The 18,228-nt window shown below is 42.0% G+C and overlaps 1 protein-coding gene across 2 annotated transcripts; it reads left to right on the forward strand.

Moving 5' to 3' along the window:
* Positions 1-2,046: 2,046 nt before the first annotated feature.
* On the forward strand, positions 2,047-15,086 carry LOC125535639 (RING-finger, DEAD-like helicase, PHD and SNF2 domain-containing protein). 2 transcript variants are annotated; one of them, XM_048698706.2, is made up of 19 exons: positions 2,050-3,156; positions 3,438-3,644; positions 4,085-4,146; positions 4,250-4,733; positions 5,565-5,762; positions 6,744-6,999; positions 7,455-7,698; positions 8,134-8,294; positions 8,392-8,988; positions 9,204-9,370; positions 9,527-9,740; positions 9,826-10,017; positions 11,280-11,396; positions 11,860-12,105; positions 12,256-12,421; positions 12,739-12,926; positions 13,675-13,826; positions 14,025-14,286; positions 14,368-15,086. In XM_048698706.2, exons 1-19 carry the CDS (start codon positions 2,339-2,341, stop codon positions 14,626-14,628), a joined length of 4,992 nt encoding a protein of 1,663 aa, XP_048554663.2. In that variant the 5' UTR covers positions 2,050-2,338; the 3' UTR covers positions 14,629-15,086. The 2 variants fall into 2 exon arrangements, with proteins under 2 accessions (XP_048554664.2, XP_048554663.2); XM_048698707.2 differs by lacking the exons at positions 13,675-13,826; positions 14,025-14,286; positions 14,368-15,086 and adding an exon at positions 13,525-13,578 and having other exon boundaries at positions 2,047-3,156.
* Positions 15,087-18,228: the final 3,142 nt, after the last annotated feature.

Below are 18,228 nucleotides of genomic sequence, written 5' to 3' on the forward strand. Positions count from 1 at the left end.
AAGTCACAAACTTACTCATACAATCAACGATATTTTGCAATATATCAGTATATTACCAATGCACTTATCGACCACAATACAATTTCTTTGATTTTTTTTGTGTCATTCTATCAATGGTTCAAATAGGCATGTATTTATACATTTCATTTCATGGCCTCATTGTTTTTACGCACTCCATAACTGCTCCTGTTTATCACTACGAATTCCTGCAACAATGTCGTTGGGTATCATCTACTCCCTCCGTTCAGAAATATTCTCTCCTTTTCGATTTATTGGGCTTATCTCATATTATTGGTTTTTCCATATTATAAGTCTTTTTTTCACTTCTTTTCACCGATGTTCACATTTTTAAGGTGCATTAAATTGATGCATGCAAGCTTTAAAAGAAACCAACCAATGCATATAACCGTTCCGACTCATTTAATGATCATCAATGCATACACTGTATTTAATGCAGATTAAAGTTTGAATAATTTTGTAAACTAGTACGAGATACTATTCCTCCACTTACCATCTAGTACCTTGGTTGATGAGATTTCAAATTTAAGCCCTGTAAACCGGAAATGAGGGAGTATAAGATGTTTAGGTTATTTCAATATAAACTACGTACAAACTGAAATGAGTGAACAAACACGCTAAAATGTATACCTATACATATTTGATTCAGAAAAAAAGTTAAAGCATCATACTCCCTCTCTCTCAGTTTACAGGGCGTGCGCGTACCCCTAGATCGTCAATTTCATCAACCAAATACAAGTCATATATCTTTACCTACTAATAAAGCGGCTACCGATTCTGGTTGTCCGTCATTAAAATTACCCTCTAAGTTAGTAAAAATTACCCACCTATGCCACCCGTAAGTAGAAAAACGATTCGTTTTTTCTTTCTTAACCCACCACCGATAGAGCTTGGTTCATGTAAGGAAATGCCCTTACAAAATATAACTGAACAAACCAGCCTATTGGCCTAGGTGTTTCTCCACAATCCAGGAGACCTTGGTTTGAAACCTGGTCATCCCCATTTTTGCACCCTTTTTTTCGCGAATTTCAATTGCCGTAGTATAGAGCTACCTCGCCAAGTGTCGCTTAACAGTGTGTCTACACAGTACAATACGGCCAAAATATTCTCTTTTAACTTTTTTTGCAGATTCAAGTATTTTTTAAAATATTCATATCTTTCAAACCCCAACTTTAAATTTAGCATGCTAAATATGAAAATCGCCCAGAAAATGTTGTACATTCTAAATATAATGTTATCTTCCATGTTAATTATTTTTAAAATTATTTTTATGTTGCACCCTTAATTAGTACTTTCATTTTTCTATTAAAGACATGGATGTTTCTTACTCCTTTTTTTATATGTTGCTTATTACCAGATTTTCATCCATCATTTGGTTTGTCCATTTGCACATAAAATAAAAAATGTTCACAATTTTAAAAAATGTTTGCAAGTATAAAATGTTCATGAATTCAAAAAATATTCTTGATTTTGGAAAATGTTAAAAACTTTGAAAAAGTGTTCACAATTTTAAAAATGTTCATGATTTCAAATATGTGCACGAGTTTTAAAAAATGATCATGATTTTAAAAATTGTTCATGGTTCCACGAAATTGAGAGTGATAGTGTATCTCGATGATGCAACAAAGCGTGGCCATGGCCATTGAGATTATGAAAAAAAAAATCTCCCGTTGCAACGCACGGGCTCTTTTGCTAGTTACAAAAAATATACCAATATAAACTTTATACGTTCTATTTTCAAACGGTATAATTTTTATGTTAGTTTATATTAGGATGATAAAATTGATAATCTAGATATACACGTAGGACTTGTAAACTAAAACGGAGATAGTATATATAGTACTCTACTGCATTTGTGAACGAGGGGAGTGGTTTGTAGGGAATCTATCAAACAGTTTCATTAACCCTTCCCCGGATCTCTTCTCACGCTCACGGTTTCCAAGTCCAACACGACGCGCGTTTCATTAACCAGCATCCCAGATCACCCTCCCCGCTTTCAAAAATTAACCGCGACTGCCCCTGTTCATCTCCCCCCTCCCCCCCACACCCCATCTCCCTCCCCGTTCGCGCAAAACCCCTCTCGCGTCCCCCGGGAATAGGAAATCCACCGCGCGAAGCCTCCAATCCAATCTCCTCGGCGCCGGCCGCCGCCTCCACCGAAATCCCCGGCGCCCACCCCCCGGCCCACTGCTTCCTCCCCGCGCCCCAGCCGCGAGGGATTCGGGGGATTTCGCGGCCGCCCGGCCCAATTCCGCTCCGGCGCGCAAAAACCCTCGCCCCAATGCCCCGGCGGGCCGCTGCCTGAGCCCGCCGCCGCAGCATGGGGAGGACCAAGTCGCGGCCGTCGCGGGCGAGGGGGCTCGGCGCCTGCGCCGCGGAGCCCGACGCGCCGAGCCCTAGCGGCGCCGGCTCCTCCAAATCGAAGCGCGCGGCCAAGGGCGAGGCGAGGAGGGACGTCCTCGTGGAGGCGGGCGGCGGCGCGAGTGGTGGCCCCGTAGACGACCGCCGCGACCTCGCCGAGCTGGTCCTCCGCGACGTGACGCTCGGGGGCGAGGGCAAGTTGGAGGGGGCCGGCCCCGGGGCGCCGGGAGATGGGTCCTCGGGGAACGGGGGGAGGCCCTCGCTGCGCCTGCGGGTGCGGGACGCGCCGGAGGACGGGTTCAGGCTGGGCCACTGGCCCGTGGTGCCGTCGGAGTGCGTGCTCTTGGAGTATCACGCAGAGGAGCTTGGGGGCGGCGCGTTTGTCTCGGGCTGCTTTGATGGCCCTGACGAAGGTGTATCCGGCCTTGCCCATTTGGTCAGCTTGGGGTTCATGACGCTGCGGGTTTGGGAGTATAGCTCATTGCCGAGTGACGGTGATGATTTGACGCCGGCCATAGTGCTCCGGGTCAGAGTGGAGGTGACGGACCGGGCTTTCGATGTGTGTGGATCGCTGCTGGAGGTCGCGAGGCAGCCCTGGAGGAAGAGCTTGATGAATGTGATGGCCTGGGTTCGCCCCGAGGTCACCACGTCGGCTGTCATGTATGGGATGGATGGTCTAGTTCCAGCAATGGACGGTGATGATGAGTGTGACTTTGCCCCGAAGAGCGACTCACAGTTTGATCTTGCTGCTTTCTACGAAGCCGTTAAGCCTTCGATGTGCGTGCCTCACATTCTCATGATCTCATGTCTTGGTTATTAGGAAACAGTTGAGGCAATTATTCTGAACTTTTATCTGTGAACTTCATGAAGTATGTGAAAGTATCCACACCAAAAATAAACTACTTTCTGCTGTCAGTATGGCATACATATGCTGGCTTGGTGGAAATGTTTGGTCATCTGCGATCTTGAGTCATACAGAACAAAGTTATATGTATTATGATAGCACCATTCTCTTTATCGCTGTTATATGATGGTTTTTTCTTACTACTTGTTGACAGGGATGCAGAGCTACTGAAAGATGAGCTTCCTGATTTACTTCCTCATCTCAGACCATACCAACTTCGTGCAGCAAATTGGATGGTTCAGCGTGAAAAGGGAAATACAACTGTTCCATCACCCAATGAGGACTATGTTCATCATGCACCCTATTGTGTTCCCATAGATTTTATTAGCAAGCATTCGAGGATGTTCTACAATCCCTTCAAGTAAGGGTCCAATGCACATCACTTGTACTTCCCTCAATGTTGCTGTGCTTTCCTTCAATGCAGATTGGCATGTTTGAACTACAGTTACATTAATTATCCCTGCACGCATGTAAGGAAAATTAATGGTAATATGGTTTTATGCTGGGTGATGTTGGGTAGTGTTGCCCAAAGGAAAGAAGTGTGTTTGTGGTCTAGTATGTTGAGATTCTTTTGGGTATCAAGGTTTGGCTTGATTTAGGATAGCTGTAGGCTATTAGGATATGGCGGCGAAACTTCTTAGACTCCTATACACATTAGTATTTGTTTTGCATATTTATTGTCTTATTACTCAGTTGTTCTTTTTCCAAAAATATATTATTTCCAATTCTTTGGATTTGGAACACATTTGTTCCTACAGCATCCTTGAACGGTTCAGTTTCATGTAATCTGTCACTTTGCAGCGGAAATGTTTCATTGCAACCAGAGCCTTCTCCACCTCATGTCTCTGGGGGGATTTTGGCTGGTATGTTGATTCTAAGTGTTTGGAAATAATTGCAGTGCACTAATGTTTTGGGCACTAAGTATATTCATCACTAATTTTCCTTTTTGTGGCTAAATAATTACAGATGAAATGGGCTTGGGTAAAACTGTTGAGCTTTTGGCTTGCATTTTTGCCCATCGTAGCACATTTTCCGTAGATCGTTCTGTCTCTCGAACCAGAAAAGAAATAGATCTGATAAGTAGGCAGAAAAGAGATAGAGTTGAATGCATTTGTGGGGCTGCAAGTGAAAGTTCTGCATACAAAGGGATATGGGTCCAATGTGACATTTGTGATGCTTGGCAACACGGTGATTGTGTTGGTTACTCACCCAAGAAAGGCTTAACCTTTGACGATGATGATGTGTTGTCAAGGAATGAAAAAGGCACCATGAAGTCTAAAAGTAGAAGGCAGAAGAGAGCCAAGTTTTCTATTGCAGAGACGGACGAACACTACATTTGTGCGGTATGCTTGGAACTTGCTGAAGCAGCTCAAACTACTATTTTCAGTCATGCTACATTGATAGTATGCCCGTCACCGATATTGGCACAGTGGCACTCCGAGATTACCCGGTATGGTTTCTCCTGTCCAAACAATAGCTGCTCAGTATTGTCTCTAGTTCTTGAAGGAATAGCAGACCTGAATTTTCCGAAGTTCGTAGTGATTTTTTTTGAACATAAAAAGGACCGTAGAAAAGGCTCCTACTGACATATATTAACACCAAGAATTGTTACAGACTAGTTACATGGTATATTGGTCATCACAACCCCTCCCCCCCCATCACAACCACAAGCACAGGGAAATAAAAGTAAGTTTTTTAGTGATACAAGTCTAGGAGATGGAATTAGTAAGAGAGGAAATGAACTGCACTAAGCTGGGCTTGGCCCTATCGTAGTGATTTTTCGAACCCACACCACTCATCGGAAAACTTAAAGCATGTGCCTGACCATTTGACCATTCTATATGCTATTTTCCTAATTTCAGATGCATATCTCTTCGATTGGAACGTAGAATGTTGATTTTGTTCTGTTTTAACCGTGCCAGTCCCATGACTTCCACTTCACTGCTTTTAATCGGATCATTGTAGAAATTCTGCAACTTTGAGTTGAAATCCTTTCCCTGTGTCTGTAGGAATTAAGGGTGCTCATGACAAAAAAAATGTTTTTTCATAACAAAATAAATACGTTACATATTTTGGAAGGAGTTCTCAACGGTTAAGAACAATTTGTTCATGTGCAACAGATTTTGCTAGACCATTCCAGTGCAGTATAATCTATGCGTATAACTGAAGCTGCAAGTGCCTTATCCAGTCTTGATTATTCCAATGCTTACTGGTACCTCCTTAGTTCAGCGATTATCTGCATATGCTGATAGTGCTGACTGTTAAGTTCCTTTTCTCTTAGACACACAAGGCCAGGATCTCTGGACGTTCGCATTTATGAAGGTGCAAGGAACTTCTCAGCTTCTAACCAAAGAAATGATCTGACTGAAATAAGCACTGCTGATGTTGTTTTGACAACTTATGATGTCCTAAAAGAAGATCTATCTCATGATTCTGATCGGCATGATGGTGATCGCCGTTTCTTGAGATTTCAGAAGAGGTAATGTTTAATTTTTGCACCGAAGCTTGGCCATACTTAAGATCAACCTACACGACAATCTGAATACTTGGTTAATATTTGTCCTTAACTGAAAAGAGGTATTGTCCCCTTCACTCTAGACATTCTGTAGCGATCACCATTTATTCAGATTTCAGAAGAATTAATGTTTATTTTTCACACCGAAGCTTGGCCATACTTGATCAACTTATTCTGTTATTTTGAAAGTTGACTTATATGACAATCTGAACCTCAGTTAATATGTGTACTTAACTGAGAAGGGGTTTTGTCCTCTTTATTCTAGACATTCTGTAGCGCCTGCCACCTTCAGTATCACATTTCCAGTTTAATTGCCGTTTCACTTGCATATATAACCCTTGTCGACCCAAGACATGCACCTCTGCTTAATCCCTTCTACATGAAGTGAGGGTGCAATTGTAAACAAGATGCTGCGAATACATGGCCACCCCATGTTGGGCAGCTGTTAGCCTCTTTGAGACGCAGGGTGTTACACATTCATCATAGCACTTTAGGTCGTATGGTTACTTGGAAGCAGGGGCAGCAAGTCTCTGTTCTGTGTTCGTCTGGTTGTGGTGGCAGGGTTGGATGCTCACACTTCTATCTTTTATTTTTATACGAGTGCTCTTTATTGTGTTGTGTTGTGTTGAGTTATCATTTTCGGGTTTCAAAATTGTGAATTTATAATATCTCTATTGGTCTTGCATGACCTGAATGTGGAATCTTGCTACACCTGACAATGTTAGCATTAAAATATAATTAACTTGAGCTTTTATTCTGTTTATAATTATGGTATACTGATAATAGCTGAAATAGAAGCGAACTAGCTTATTTGGTCTGAGTATTCCATTGAATGCTTGCAGTCTTATATGCATTGCATGGCTTAACACATTAGGCCCACCAATCATTCAATAGTATGGAAATAACTATGGCTTAACTTCTACTGAACTCTTATTACACACTTAGGTACCCTGTCATTCCAACTGTCCTAACAAGGGTCCACTGGTGGCGGCTTTGTTTGGATGAAGCTCAGATGGTAGAGTCCAGCAAAACTTCTGTTACTGAGATGGCGATGAGGCTAAATGCGCAACACCGTTGGTGTGTTACAGGAACTCCACTACAATGCAGGCTCGATGATCTCTTTGGCCTTCTACGTTTTCTCAGAACAAGTCCATTTGACACATATAGGTGGTGGGTGGACGTTATTAGAGACCCATATGAGGTACATTGACTGCCAGTGGTATCTGCAAGCATTTAATACATCTTTCGTAATACCACAGTTGCTCTAACTGTTGACAAAAGAATAAACATAATACTGTATTATTTATCATTCTTAGAAATATTAATCACTGATAGTGAAAGAAGTTGCACACATGTCATTGATTCTGAGTGAGGCACCAATAGCCTATAAACCTAGGATGGTATGAATTTTACTGTTAGATCATAAGGTAATTGCTCATCTGTAGGCTCATATAATTCAAAAACATGCATGAATGATGAACATCTTTGAAGAACTGTAAAACCTGATTAAAGAATGCCAATCTTAGTGTAAATTTGTTGCTTGGCATAGCAATATATGAATGAAAGCCATGATGGAAGCTTTTTTCAACATTGGTTCCTCAAGACGGTTGGATTAATTAATCCTTTTCACCTTTTCCTCATTGAATTGAACTGCAGAGGGGAGATATGATAGCTATGAATTATACACACAAGTTCTTCAAGGAAATCATGTGGCGCTCCTCTAAAATTCATGTCTCGCGGGAATTACAGCTGCCTCCACAAGAAGAGTGTTTCTCGTGGCTCATCTTTTCTTCAATTGAAGAATATTTCTATCAGAAGCAGCATGCAACTTGCATGGACCATGCACATGAAATTATTAAACGCTTAAGAAATGATGCCAACAGAAGGGAACTAACATCAGGTACTTTGTCCACTATATCAATTATTTTCTGGTTGCTAGATTGATACTGCAGGACAGGATTTAAAAAATTCCATATCTTTTCTGTTGTTTTTCTTTAATTGTTGTATTTAGAGGGAAATAACTATAGTCTAAAGGATATGTCTGCAAGATCTGCATCTTTTCTTGTTTAATTTTCTCTTAAATGTCATGCCTATGAGATAGTTTCTGTCAGAAATTTCCTTTTTCAGTTACTTTTTCCATGTGTGCACTCGAACAAAGCAATCACATGTACTACACACCCTGAAGGGCTGTGTTAAAGGTGTTATTCAGTTGCTGTTCATGACCACAAATTCACAGTACTGTTAAAGGTGTTAATTCAGTTGTTGTACAGTTACTGTGCTATCCCTCTTTGTTTAAAAAAAACTGAAACTGATTTAACCTTTTGTTGTTTTGTAGATTCAAATGCTTTATCAAATGCGTACCTCTCCAACAACGACACTGCCAAACTTCTAGTCCCACTGCTCAAGCTTCGGCAGGCCTGTTGCCATCCGCAAGTGGGGAGTTCTGGTCTCTGCTCTCTGCAACGTACTCCTTTGTCCATGGATGAAATTTTACAGGTGAACGACCAATTTTACCTCCCCAATTGGCAGCTAATTATTTTTGTAAAATTGCATGATTTTGTGCTTAAGTTTTTCATGATCCTTTTCTATCCAGGTTCTTATTGGTAAAGCAAAAGTTGAAGGGGAGGAAGAACTTAGAAAAGTTGTTGTTTCCCTGAATGGTCTTGCTGGAATTGCTATCATTGAACAAAAGAACCAAGAAGCTATCTCTTTGTACAAAGAAGCACTAGATTTAGCTCGCCAAAATTTTGATGATTTCCGTGTTGACCCGTTGTTGAATCTTCATATCAACCACAATCTTGCGGAGCTGCTCAGAACTAGTTCTGAATATTTGCATGAATGCACACCAAAAATACAACCTCCTGTTGTCTACTACAGACGTAAAAGAAAGGAAACTAGCCATGCGGATTCAGATCTACGTGGTGTAAAGCGAAATAAGATATCCGAGAACATCGGCTCAGTTTTGGCAGCTGGTAGTCCTGAAACCTCTGAGTACAAAAATGTTGTTGGACAAGCATCCATAAGTGTGGAGTTGGATGCAGAGAATCGTACTGGATGCCACTTGTCATCTGAGTGTTTTGCTGATGGTTGCTTGAGAAAGAAATGCAACACACTCAAAGAAAAATATTTATCAGTTTTTACTACAAAGCTATTAATAGCACAGAAAGATTTCAGTGCATCATTTGAAGAGGTTGGTCTCTTCACTTTATTGTTATTTTCTGGGTTGCGACTTGCAACATGTGATTTTGATCCACGTCTTATCTTCCTTGGAATGTTCTATGTAACATTCTTGTGTGTTTCAGATCTTGCTTAGTGCTCTATAAGCACGACGTTTGCCTCTACTCTAGTTCTTACAGTTATCTAGACTAAATTTATCACTGTTTTCTAATGACTGCCTGCCTCTAGGTCACAACTCTTAATAAAGAACTACGAAATCAGGGTATGGGCTGGTGGCTATACGCTTTGGATTGCATTGAAAAGAATAAGGATGATACTGATGAGCTTTTTAAGAAGATTGATAGTTTATCCACCAAGAGCACCACTGGCTTGGGCACAGGGGCGATATCGTCCAGGTCAGCACTAAAACTGGTTCAATTTTTTTCTTGAATCTTATGCTGGTTTATTTTTGAAGGAAGTTGCAGTAGCTTAACTATTTAGGAATTAGAATCACTAAATTAAAATATTATTAGTATTTGATGGATAACATGGTTGTTTTATTCTATGCATAGGGTTAAAACTATTGCTGGCTTGAAGTATACTATTCAAGCTGGTATTGACTCCCTGGAAGGTTCAAGGCAACAATTAATGGGTAGGCTATTGGAAATTAACAAAACAATGGATAACCCAAGGGACGAGGACATTGAGAGTCAGAGATATTGTCCAAAGTGCTATGATGGTACTGGTTCTTTGTGCATCCAGTGTGAATTAGATGGGCTGTCTCAGGTAATCTTGTATGATCGTGCTCTTCAATGTATTCTAGGTAAAATGAAATTAATAATGTATTTATCAATCTCATGATTTTTTCTAGGGGTATGAGGCACGACTCTTTGTTGTTAAGAAATCGAACAATGATTCTGTTATTGCTTCAGTAGATGAAGCACGGGATGTACAGAGGCGAAACTATGAGTTGAATCACTTTTTCCGTAACAAAAAAACTAATGAAGGATCTGAAGTTGGTGGCAACAATGATAATCCAAGATCTGTTCGGGAAAATATACAGGTGACTTTTGTTCCATCCTTATTCAGATGATTGTCATGTCTTTCATTTGCTGATATAGCTCAATACTTGTCAGTTAGAATACCCTTCACTGTACCCTTTTGACCTTTGTTCATCCATCTTTGTATTGCACCGAGTATTCCCTTTATTCCCTTCTACTAGGAACTATTAAGTTTCATGCACCAACAAGCAGAACCAAAACCCTGAACTGAAGGTCTAAACATGGACAAAAGGAGGGAAATCAATTATTATTTTTATTTAAATTGTGAATGCCAAGACTTGAACCCAAGAACTCTTGGCTACGATACCATATTACCAGTAGAACCAAAAGTCCGAACTGATAGGGAAGGTTGGGCACTATGCATATACTTCAACTCCTCACATCTGGCTCGATAAGCCCTAAACATGGACAGGAAGAGGGCAATCAATTTTTTATTTAAATTGCGAAATCAGAGACTTGAACCCAAGACCTTTTGACTCTCGTATTAAGTTTCATGAACCGTCAAAAGTAAAACCAGAAGTCCAAACTGATGGAGAAGGTTGGGCGATCTGCATATACTTCAACCAATGCACTTGTTAAGATCTGCAGCCATGGCGCAGTTCAGGCTGCACCTGTGTATCTGCAGCGACCATGGAGCACCATTGCAAGATTTGAAGGGGTGGAGCCATGACCGGCTTTTGAAATTTGAAAGTCAGGAGGATGGATATTGGGAGGGGTGGTTGATGGAGGGTGGGTATTGAGGAGGAGCGGTGGCAGGGAAAAATTGCTTGGCGAATTGACTGGCTGGTTATTATCATAGTAAAAATATTGTGTCCTACCAAGTACTCCCTCTGTCCCAAAATAAGTGACTCAACTTTGTACTAACTTTAGTACAAAGTTGAGTCACTTATTTTGGGACGGAGGCAGTACTTGTAAAATATTCTCCCATCCAAAACACGAGTGATGCGGTGGCTTTTTGGTTTGACTGAGCTGTGCCAAAATCAAAGATGGTCTGTATGTCCTAGATGGATGATGGGGATTGGGATAGAGCTGGGAGAGTGAACTTGTCGCCACCACCACCAACTCCAGTTTATAAAGTAGTAGAGATAAGGGACATGTAACTAGAATTTTTCTTCTTCTATCGTCTATCTTCAGTTAAACCTGTCATTTAAGGAGTTAAAAGTGTTCAACTATTTATCTATTATTATTATGTTTTTATAGAACATTATTTATTATGCTGCTTAGAACACATCATTGTAGTTTTATATGCTGCCTCTCTTTACAGGTCTACAGGCATCCTTCTCAAACCGAGACTGCTCTAAGGGCTATTCGAACCCACTCAAGGAGAGTATTGGGAAAGCAATATGTTGAAATTGCTAAGAAGCATTTACTTCTTTTTGAGGTACATCATAGTTTGTAGATTGACGCCTTCTCTTCTGGCATGATGGTCATTTCAATGACCATCAGTAAATGCTAGCACTTCGGATTATTCTACCGTAGCATAAGGAATAGCAAATACAAGAAGCCCGCGAATAGTATATGAGTACCTTTTCCTTTAAAAAGCGATATTTGATCATGTCATGATTTTTTATCAGAGAAAGAACACTCGTTTTGAGCCACTACTACTGAGCCTGTTACCATGTAAAACCTGCTACATCTTGTTTGATGATCAATTGCATTTGGTAATATCTGAGAAAACATCAAGGGGAGATAAAGGCCAATTCAATTAGCCATCATTTTAGGAACCTTGCCATATGTCAAAGCTTAAAATCTTGCTTGCTTTGTTCTGTATATTTAGTTCAAATTTGAAAGGTTCAAAAAGTATCCTGGGCTAGGACATTCTCTGATTATGATTGTTAATTTAGGCTATGCGCAAGGAGTTTTCTCTTGCAAGGAGTTTGTCAATTGCTCAGAACCAATTATTGCGTGCTCATGATGAGATCAAGATGTCTATCTCACGGCTGCAGCTCAAAGAGAATGATGATGAGCCCAGTGCTGTCAATATTGTAACCAGAGAAGAGCTTATTCCATACAACGTGCAGTTCACAAGTGACAAGTTCTTGGCTCTAACATCTTTAGCTCGTATAAGAGGCCAACTCCGGTACTTGAAGGTAACATAATCACTACTACTGCCCTGCTGTCAACTTGATATTATGGCCTGTCATCATATCTTCCCGAAAACCGAACTATTTTCAATCTGGATAACACCTGAATCATTTCTTTTAAATCTACTTATATGTTGCATTTCCCTTTACTTTTAGGGATTGATGCTGCCCAAGTCAGGCAACACTGTTGCTACAGCGACTTCCTTCCCTGCCACAGAGCAAATTGGTTCTGAGATTAGCAATGAACCATGCCCAGTTTGTCAGGAGAAAATTCTCGAGCAGAAAATGGTTTTCCAATGTGGCCACTCCATGTGCTGCAAGTGTGAGTACCCAAGTTATCTCCTCAAAATTTGTTTACAAGTGATACTGTATGTAATCTTTGCTTAAATTTACCTCGGTTGAAGTATACATTAACTGGTGCAGTTAATGCTTCTGCCCCTCTATTATTGGCTGTTTACAATGTGTTTGCCTGCATGCTGTACTAATGGACTTCATTTTTGCAAATCCAACCGCAGTGCCTTTTTTTTTGTGAAAATTGCAACCCTGTCTTGGCAAACCATTGATTATTCATCTCATATGTCCATTTGATGTATAATAAACACTTTACCTTCACTAAATTTATCTCCTCGTTCTTCTCAGGCTGTTTGTACCTGACAGATCGAGCTGCTGGGAAGCACAAAAAATGGATTATGTGCCCTACATGCCGTCAACGTACATATCTTGAGAATGTTGCTTTTGTGGTTGAGAAACAGAGTGAAAATGCTGATAAACAAGCTGATGATTTGACAGAAGCCGCTATTTCTGTCCAAGGCTCATACGGAACAAAGGTTTCATTCAATTTGCTTACTTATGGCCATTCTACTGTTGTGTGTTTCAAATTTATAGTTTCTGTTTGTTTGCCCATTTGTAATAATTTTATACGGAAGGCTACAGTTAATGCCTGTGTGCAACAACAAGTAACCTTTTGCACTAACCATTCTATCAGACTGAGTTGCTTATCACTTAATTCTTGGCCAAGTACATAGTTTGTTCTGCAATTAATTTATCTGAGAGTTTACGTAAAAAGTGATTTATCTGAAAAGTTGGACAAATCTATCCATAACCTCAGAGTTTCTAGATATGCACTTCATATTTGTGCTCAGGGAGTAGAGTTCGTGCTAAGCGAATGCACGTGCTGTTATATAAACTTTAGCAGAATCACATGTTGTTTCCATCTGTCTGAATCTCATGAACTGTTGTATTTCCATCATGAGCAATGGACAGGAGTTGAGCCTGGGTTTAAAGGAAAAAAAAACAGAATCACATGTTCATATGCCATGAACCTCATGGAGCTGTCCAACTGAGGCTTGTTTAATTAATAACTATGTGTTCAAGTTGGCTACAATAACTCTGTCAAATATTTTTGTTCTCTTTACTTGGACTAAGATTGAAGCTGTGACAACTAGCGAAATCACAGGTTCATAGGCCATGTACCTCACCAAGCTGTCCAACTCAGGCTTGTCTAATTAGTAAATACGTGTTCAAGCTGGATGTGATAACTAATGGAATCTTTTTTGTTCTTTTACTTGGACTAAGATTGAAGCTGTGACAAGAAGAATTTTGAAGATCACTTCCAGTGATGGGGAAGCCAAAATACTTGTTTTTTCAAGTTGGAATGATGTCCTTGATGTATTAGAGCATTCCCTTGCTGCTAACAATATATCTTATGCTCGGATGAAAGGAGGAAGGTGAGATACGTGTAGCCCAGCCCATACATGCTTTAATTATTTGTCTCACTGCTGAGTTCAATAATTCTATTATGATATTAGATATCTTGAAGTCATCTTTTCTTTTCTTTTCTCTTGTTCTGCTCCCAGTTGTGCTGCTAGTCGTTACTGATCTTATAGACAATGCCAGTTGCTTAATGCAAGTTCATTTTCCTTCAGAAAATCACAATTGGCGCTCTGTCAATTTAAAGGCCTGGAATCCAGTATAAATGGAGAGAAAACGAAGAAGGCAGTTTCCAAAACACGGCCTGTTCAAGTATTGCTAATGCTTATCCAGCATGGCGCAAATGGTCTGAATCTACTGGAAGCACAGCATGTGATTCTACTGGAACCATTACTAAACCCATCAGCTGAGGCACAAGCTATCAGTAGGATCCATAGAGTTGGGCAAGACAAGAGCACATTCATCCACCGATTTATAGTAAGCACCACATCCTATGCTCATTTATTTCATTGAAAGTATTCTTGGAAAGAAAAAACTCATAGAATTGCTGGTGTTCAGGTGAAGAAAACAATAGAAGACAGCATATACAAAATGAACAGGGGCAGAAATGTCTGCTCCACGATCAAACGCAAGTCAAAGAACTTCAAAGACGAGCTTGCTCTGACGCTGAAGGATGTCGAGTCACTGTTTCCGGTGGCAACACCTGATCAACCTCCAGAGGAGGACGATAAGGATCACGGTGATAGCCTGAGGAGTTTACCTCCGTCTGTTGCTGCGGGGTTGGCTGCTGAAATGAGGGCTATCAATGGAGCAACATGATTAACCACCATTAAGTTAACAGAGGTAGTCTTGGTCTAACTGGAAATTCCAGTGCTCGTCTGAATCTCGAGGTTACAGTAGACGACACTAATTTTAGACGAATGTAGACGGTATGGTCATGAAGTTCTGGCATCACCGATTGAATGGCGTAGAGCACTGGTGCCTGTGTGGCCGTTTATGGAGACGGTGAACTTGTACTCCCTCCATAAAGAAATATAAGAGTGTTTAGATCACTACTTGTGATCTAAATGCTCTTATATTTCTTTACAGAGGGAATTCTTTGTCATGTGTCGTGAACCATCTCATTTTCTATCTTTGTCATGGTGATTCTGCCATACAAGTTGTGTCAGGTGTACTATGTGCATGAACGTAGCATGTACAGTATATTTGTTTTAGAACTACCGCAGGCAGCATGTACAGTTTGTGTCATTGATAGCGTATTTTAAGCTTGAGCACCCTGGGTACGCCCACTTGTGACCGCGGTTGTCGACTTGCGTCGGGTATTCGGCTGTGCAAGTGGACACGGCAGATGGGCAACATTGTTTTCTTTTGCCTTGCGGACATGGAGTATATATATTTCTTAAGCACAAATGCACCTGAATGAACAGTAAATCCGATGGAGAACAGTAAAACAATAGAAAAAAATCATTTTTTTGTGTATGAACATCAACTGAAGTTCTAACATCCTGCCAAATTTCACTTTGAAAAGACAGCCATGGAGGCCTGTACAAAAAGCAAAATTCCGGATTCTGCATATTTTCTGCACACACCTCTACGGATGTTTTTTTGGGGCGTAATTTTGCAGCATGTTAGAAAACTTGTTGATGTTCATACACAAAAAAAAGTTTTTATTTATTTTTACTATTTTTTCGGAATTTATAATTGAGAAAAGTCCACTTTTGGTCCCTCAATTTTTCGGTCTGCTCACTTTTGGTCCCTCAACTCTAAAACCGGACAGATTGCACCATGAACTCTCGAAACCAGACATTTTTCGTCCCTATGTGGGGTTTTGCTGCCACGACGTGAACAGTGCTCTGATGAACAGAAAATTAAAAAAAAGCAAAAAAAAAATCAAAAAATTATGAAATTTTATGACATCGAAGATACTCAGATGCGCAAGGTGTGTGCTAATTTTTGTCATGTTGGGAAGTTCGAGAAGCTCGCGGCAAAAAAATAAAAGTAAATCTACTCTATGATAAACAGTAAATTCAAAAAAATAGCAAAAAAAAAATAAAAATCTCAAATTTTTTGGCACTGAAGATGCTCAGGTGCGCAAGGTGCATGCAAAATTTCGTGCTAAAATGACATCCGAGGAGCTCGTGGATTTTTTTTTTTAAAATAGCGTACATGTGCGTGCTGCTTCGGGTGGTTTCCAAACCCTTGGATGTCATTTTAGCAGGAAAATTTGCATGCACCTTGAATATCTGAGCATCTTCGATGCCAAAACAAATATGTTTTTTTTGGACTTTTTTGCTATTTTTTTGAATTTACTGTTCATCATAGAGTAGATTTACATTTGTTTTTTTGCTGTGAGCTTCTCGAACGTCCAAACATGACGAAAATTGGCACGCACCTTGCCCATCTGAGTGTCTTCGATGTCATAAATTTTCAGTTTTTTTTGTTTTTTTAAATTTGAATTTGCTGTTCATAGGGACACTGCTCACGTTGTGGTCAAAACTGGGTTGACTCGGCAGCGAAACCACGCAGGGACGAAAAGTGGCTGGTTTCAAGAGTTGGTGGTGCAATCTATTCGGTTTTAGAGTTGAGGGACCAAAAATGAGCAGACCGGAGAATCGAGGGACCAAAAGTGGACTTTTCTCTTTAGGCCAACTCCATCTCGCGACCCCAAATGGACGTCCATTTTATCCTGTTTTTGTCCCTTTGAGTAGGGATTTGGGATCGTGTCCGGACCCGTCCTGAGATGCGGTGGCCGTGCCCCCACCGCGCGGACGCATCCTTTTGCCCCATCCTGTCCGCGTGTATTTTAAAAAAAGGGACGTTTCAAATGCCAAGCCCCAGGTCACGACCCCAGTTCATCATGCCGGCAACAAAGCCAGCGGCCTACATGACCATCGCTGGCAACACAACCAGCCTCCAAAATGAATAGTTGTTCTCGCCGGCAACACAGCCAGCGGCCGACAACACAGCCGGCCTCCAAAGTGAATGTTTTTTCGCCGGCACACTGCCAGCGGCCCAGCGGGCGGGCGGCACCCATGCCAGCCTCCAAAAAGAACGGCCACGCCGATCGGAGGACCTAGTTCAGGCCTTCGGCGTCGAGCATCTCCTTCTGCTTGGCCTCGAACCAGGCCCTCGTCTTGTCGCTCATCTTCGACAAGTCCACGCTCATGATCGCAAGGGCCACCTTCTTCGCTTTGGTGGCGGCATTGGTGGCCTCGATGTCGAGCTGCCTCTGCCTGGCCTTGACGTTGTCGGCCTCGATGTCGAGCTGCCTTTGCCGGGCGGCCTCTTCCATGTCAAGCTGCCTTTGCCGGGCCGCCTCCTCCATGCCTATCTTCCTCTTCTTGGCCGCCTCCTCCATCTCAAGCTTCTGTCTTTGGAGGTCTAGGTATTGCTTCATTTGCTCGTCCTTGCTTTGCCGCTTCTTCTCGTCCCTCACATCCTTATGTGACATCATGCCATGCAAAGTCTCATGCAAGGCCATGGTTGAGGCGTCACGTATGTCGTCCACCTTGGAGTTGGTCTTGCCCCTCGGCCTCTTCAACGCCTCGCCATCCCCACCTCCGGCGAACTTGGCCGTTTTCTTGCCTCTCTTCCTTTGAAGTTCACGGTATTGATCCTTGAACTTAGGGCAATTGTTGATGAGCGTCCAACAATGCGTAAGAGCGAATGGTTTGTCATTGTGCCGGGCCTTGAATGCCTCCAAAGATTGAAATGCCTACACCACATGATCAACAACAAGTGAACATGCAAACATATACACGGCCAAAGTATCATGGCCGTAGCAAGGAAAGGCTAAAAAGAGAAGAGCATACCATGTCCCCAACGCCGAGACCACTCACGGGCCGTGCTTCAACGCTCTCAAATGCGGCACAATACTTGTTGCACTCTTGTTGGATGAACAATCATCTTTTTTGAATCGAACCGATGCCACGGTTGCTTGTAATTTGGTAGGGCTCAAACATCTTCCTTTCATGGAATGTTTTGTGGACTCTCGTCCAAAAAACAATGCCCTTTTGTTGCGCGCCGGTCCTTGGATCTTGGCTAATCTCCATCCAACATTGACAAATCAACTTGTCCTCATCTTGTGTATATGAACCGGTGCGAATGCTCTTCAACGCGCCTGCTTTCTTTGCATCTCGACGGACGGCCGCCCGCCGCTGCTGGACCCAGGCGTGACGTTGAGGTCGATGACGGCCGCGGGGCGTGGTGTGGACGGCGCGAACAAGCCCACGTTCGGGGACGCCGAGAAACGGGTCTGGCCGTCGTGCCTGGGCAGAGGAAAGCCGGGCGACATGGGCGCGACGCGCGACGTCGGCGACTGGCAGTGCGTAGGCCGGGCGACCGACGAGTCTGTGCTCGCCGGGCCGACGGCCGCTACATGGAACCCCGCCGGACGGCCCATGCCAAGCATGAGGATGG

The sequence above is a fragment of the Triticum urartu genome, chromosome 2A, assembly GCF_056163025.1.
Source record: "Triticum urartu cultivar PI428250 chromosome 2A, HENAU_Tu73, whole genome shotgun sequence".
Taxonomy (NCBI): domain Eukaryota; kingdom Viridiplantae; phylum Streptophyta; class Magnoliopsida; order Poales; family Poaceae; genus Triticum; species Triticum urartu.

Coding starts and splice junctions, on each gene's coding strand:
- LOC125535639 (XM_048698706.2), top strand. CDS start 2,339: ATGGGGAGGACCAAGTCGCGGCCGTCGCGGGCGAGGGGGCTCGGCGCC. Junction 5,763..6,743: donor TTCTTGAGATTTCAGAAGAG/GTAATGTTTAAT, acceptor TTACACACTTAG/GTACCCTGTCATTCCAACTG. Junction 12,927..13,674: donor AAGGCTCATACGGAACAAAG/GTTTCATTCAAT, acceptor ACTTGGACTAAG/ATTGAAGCTGTGACAAGAAG.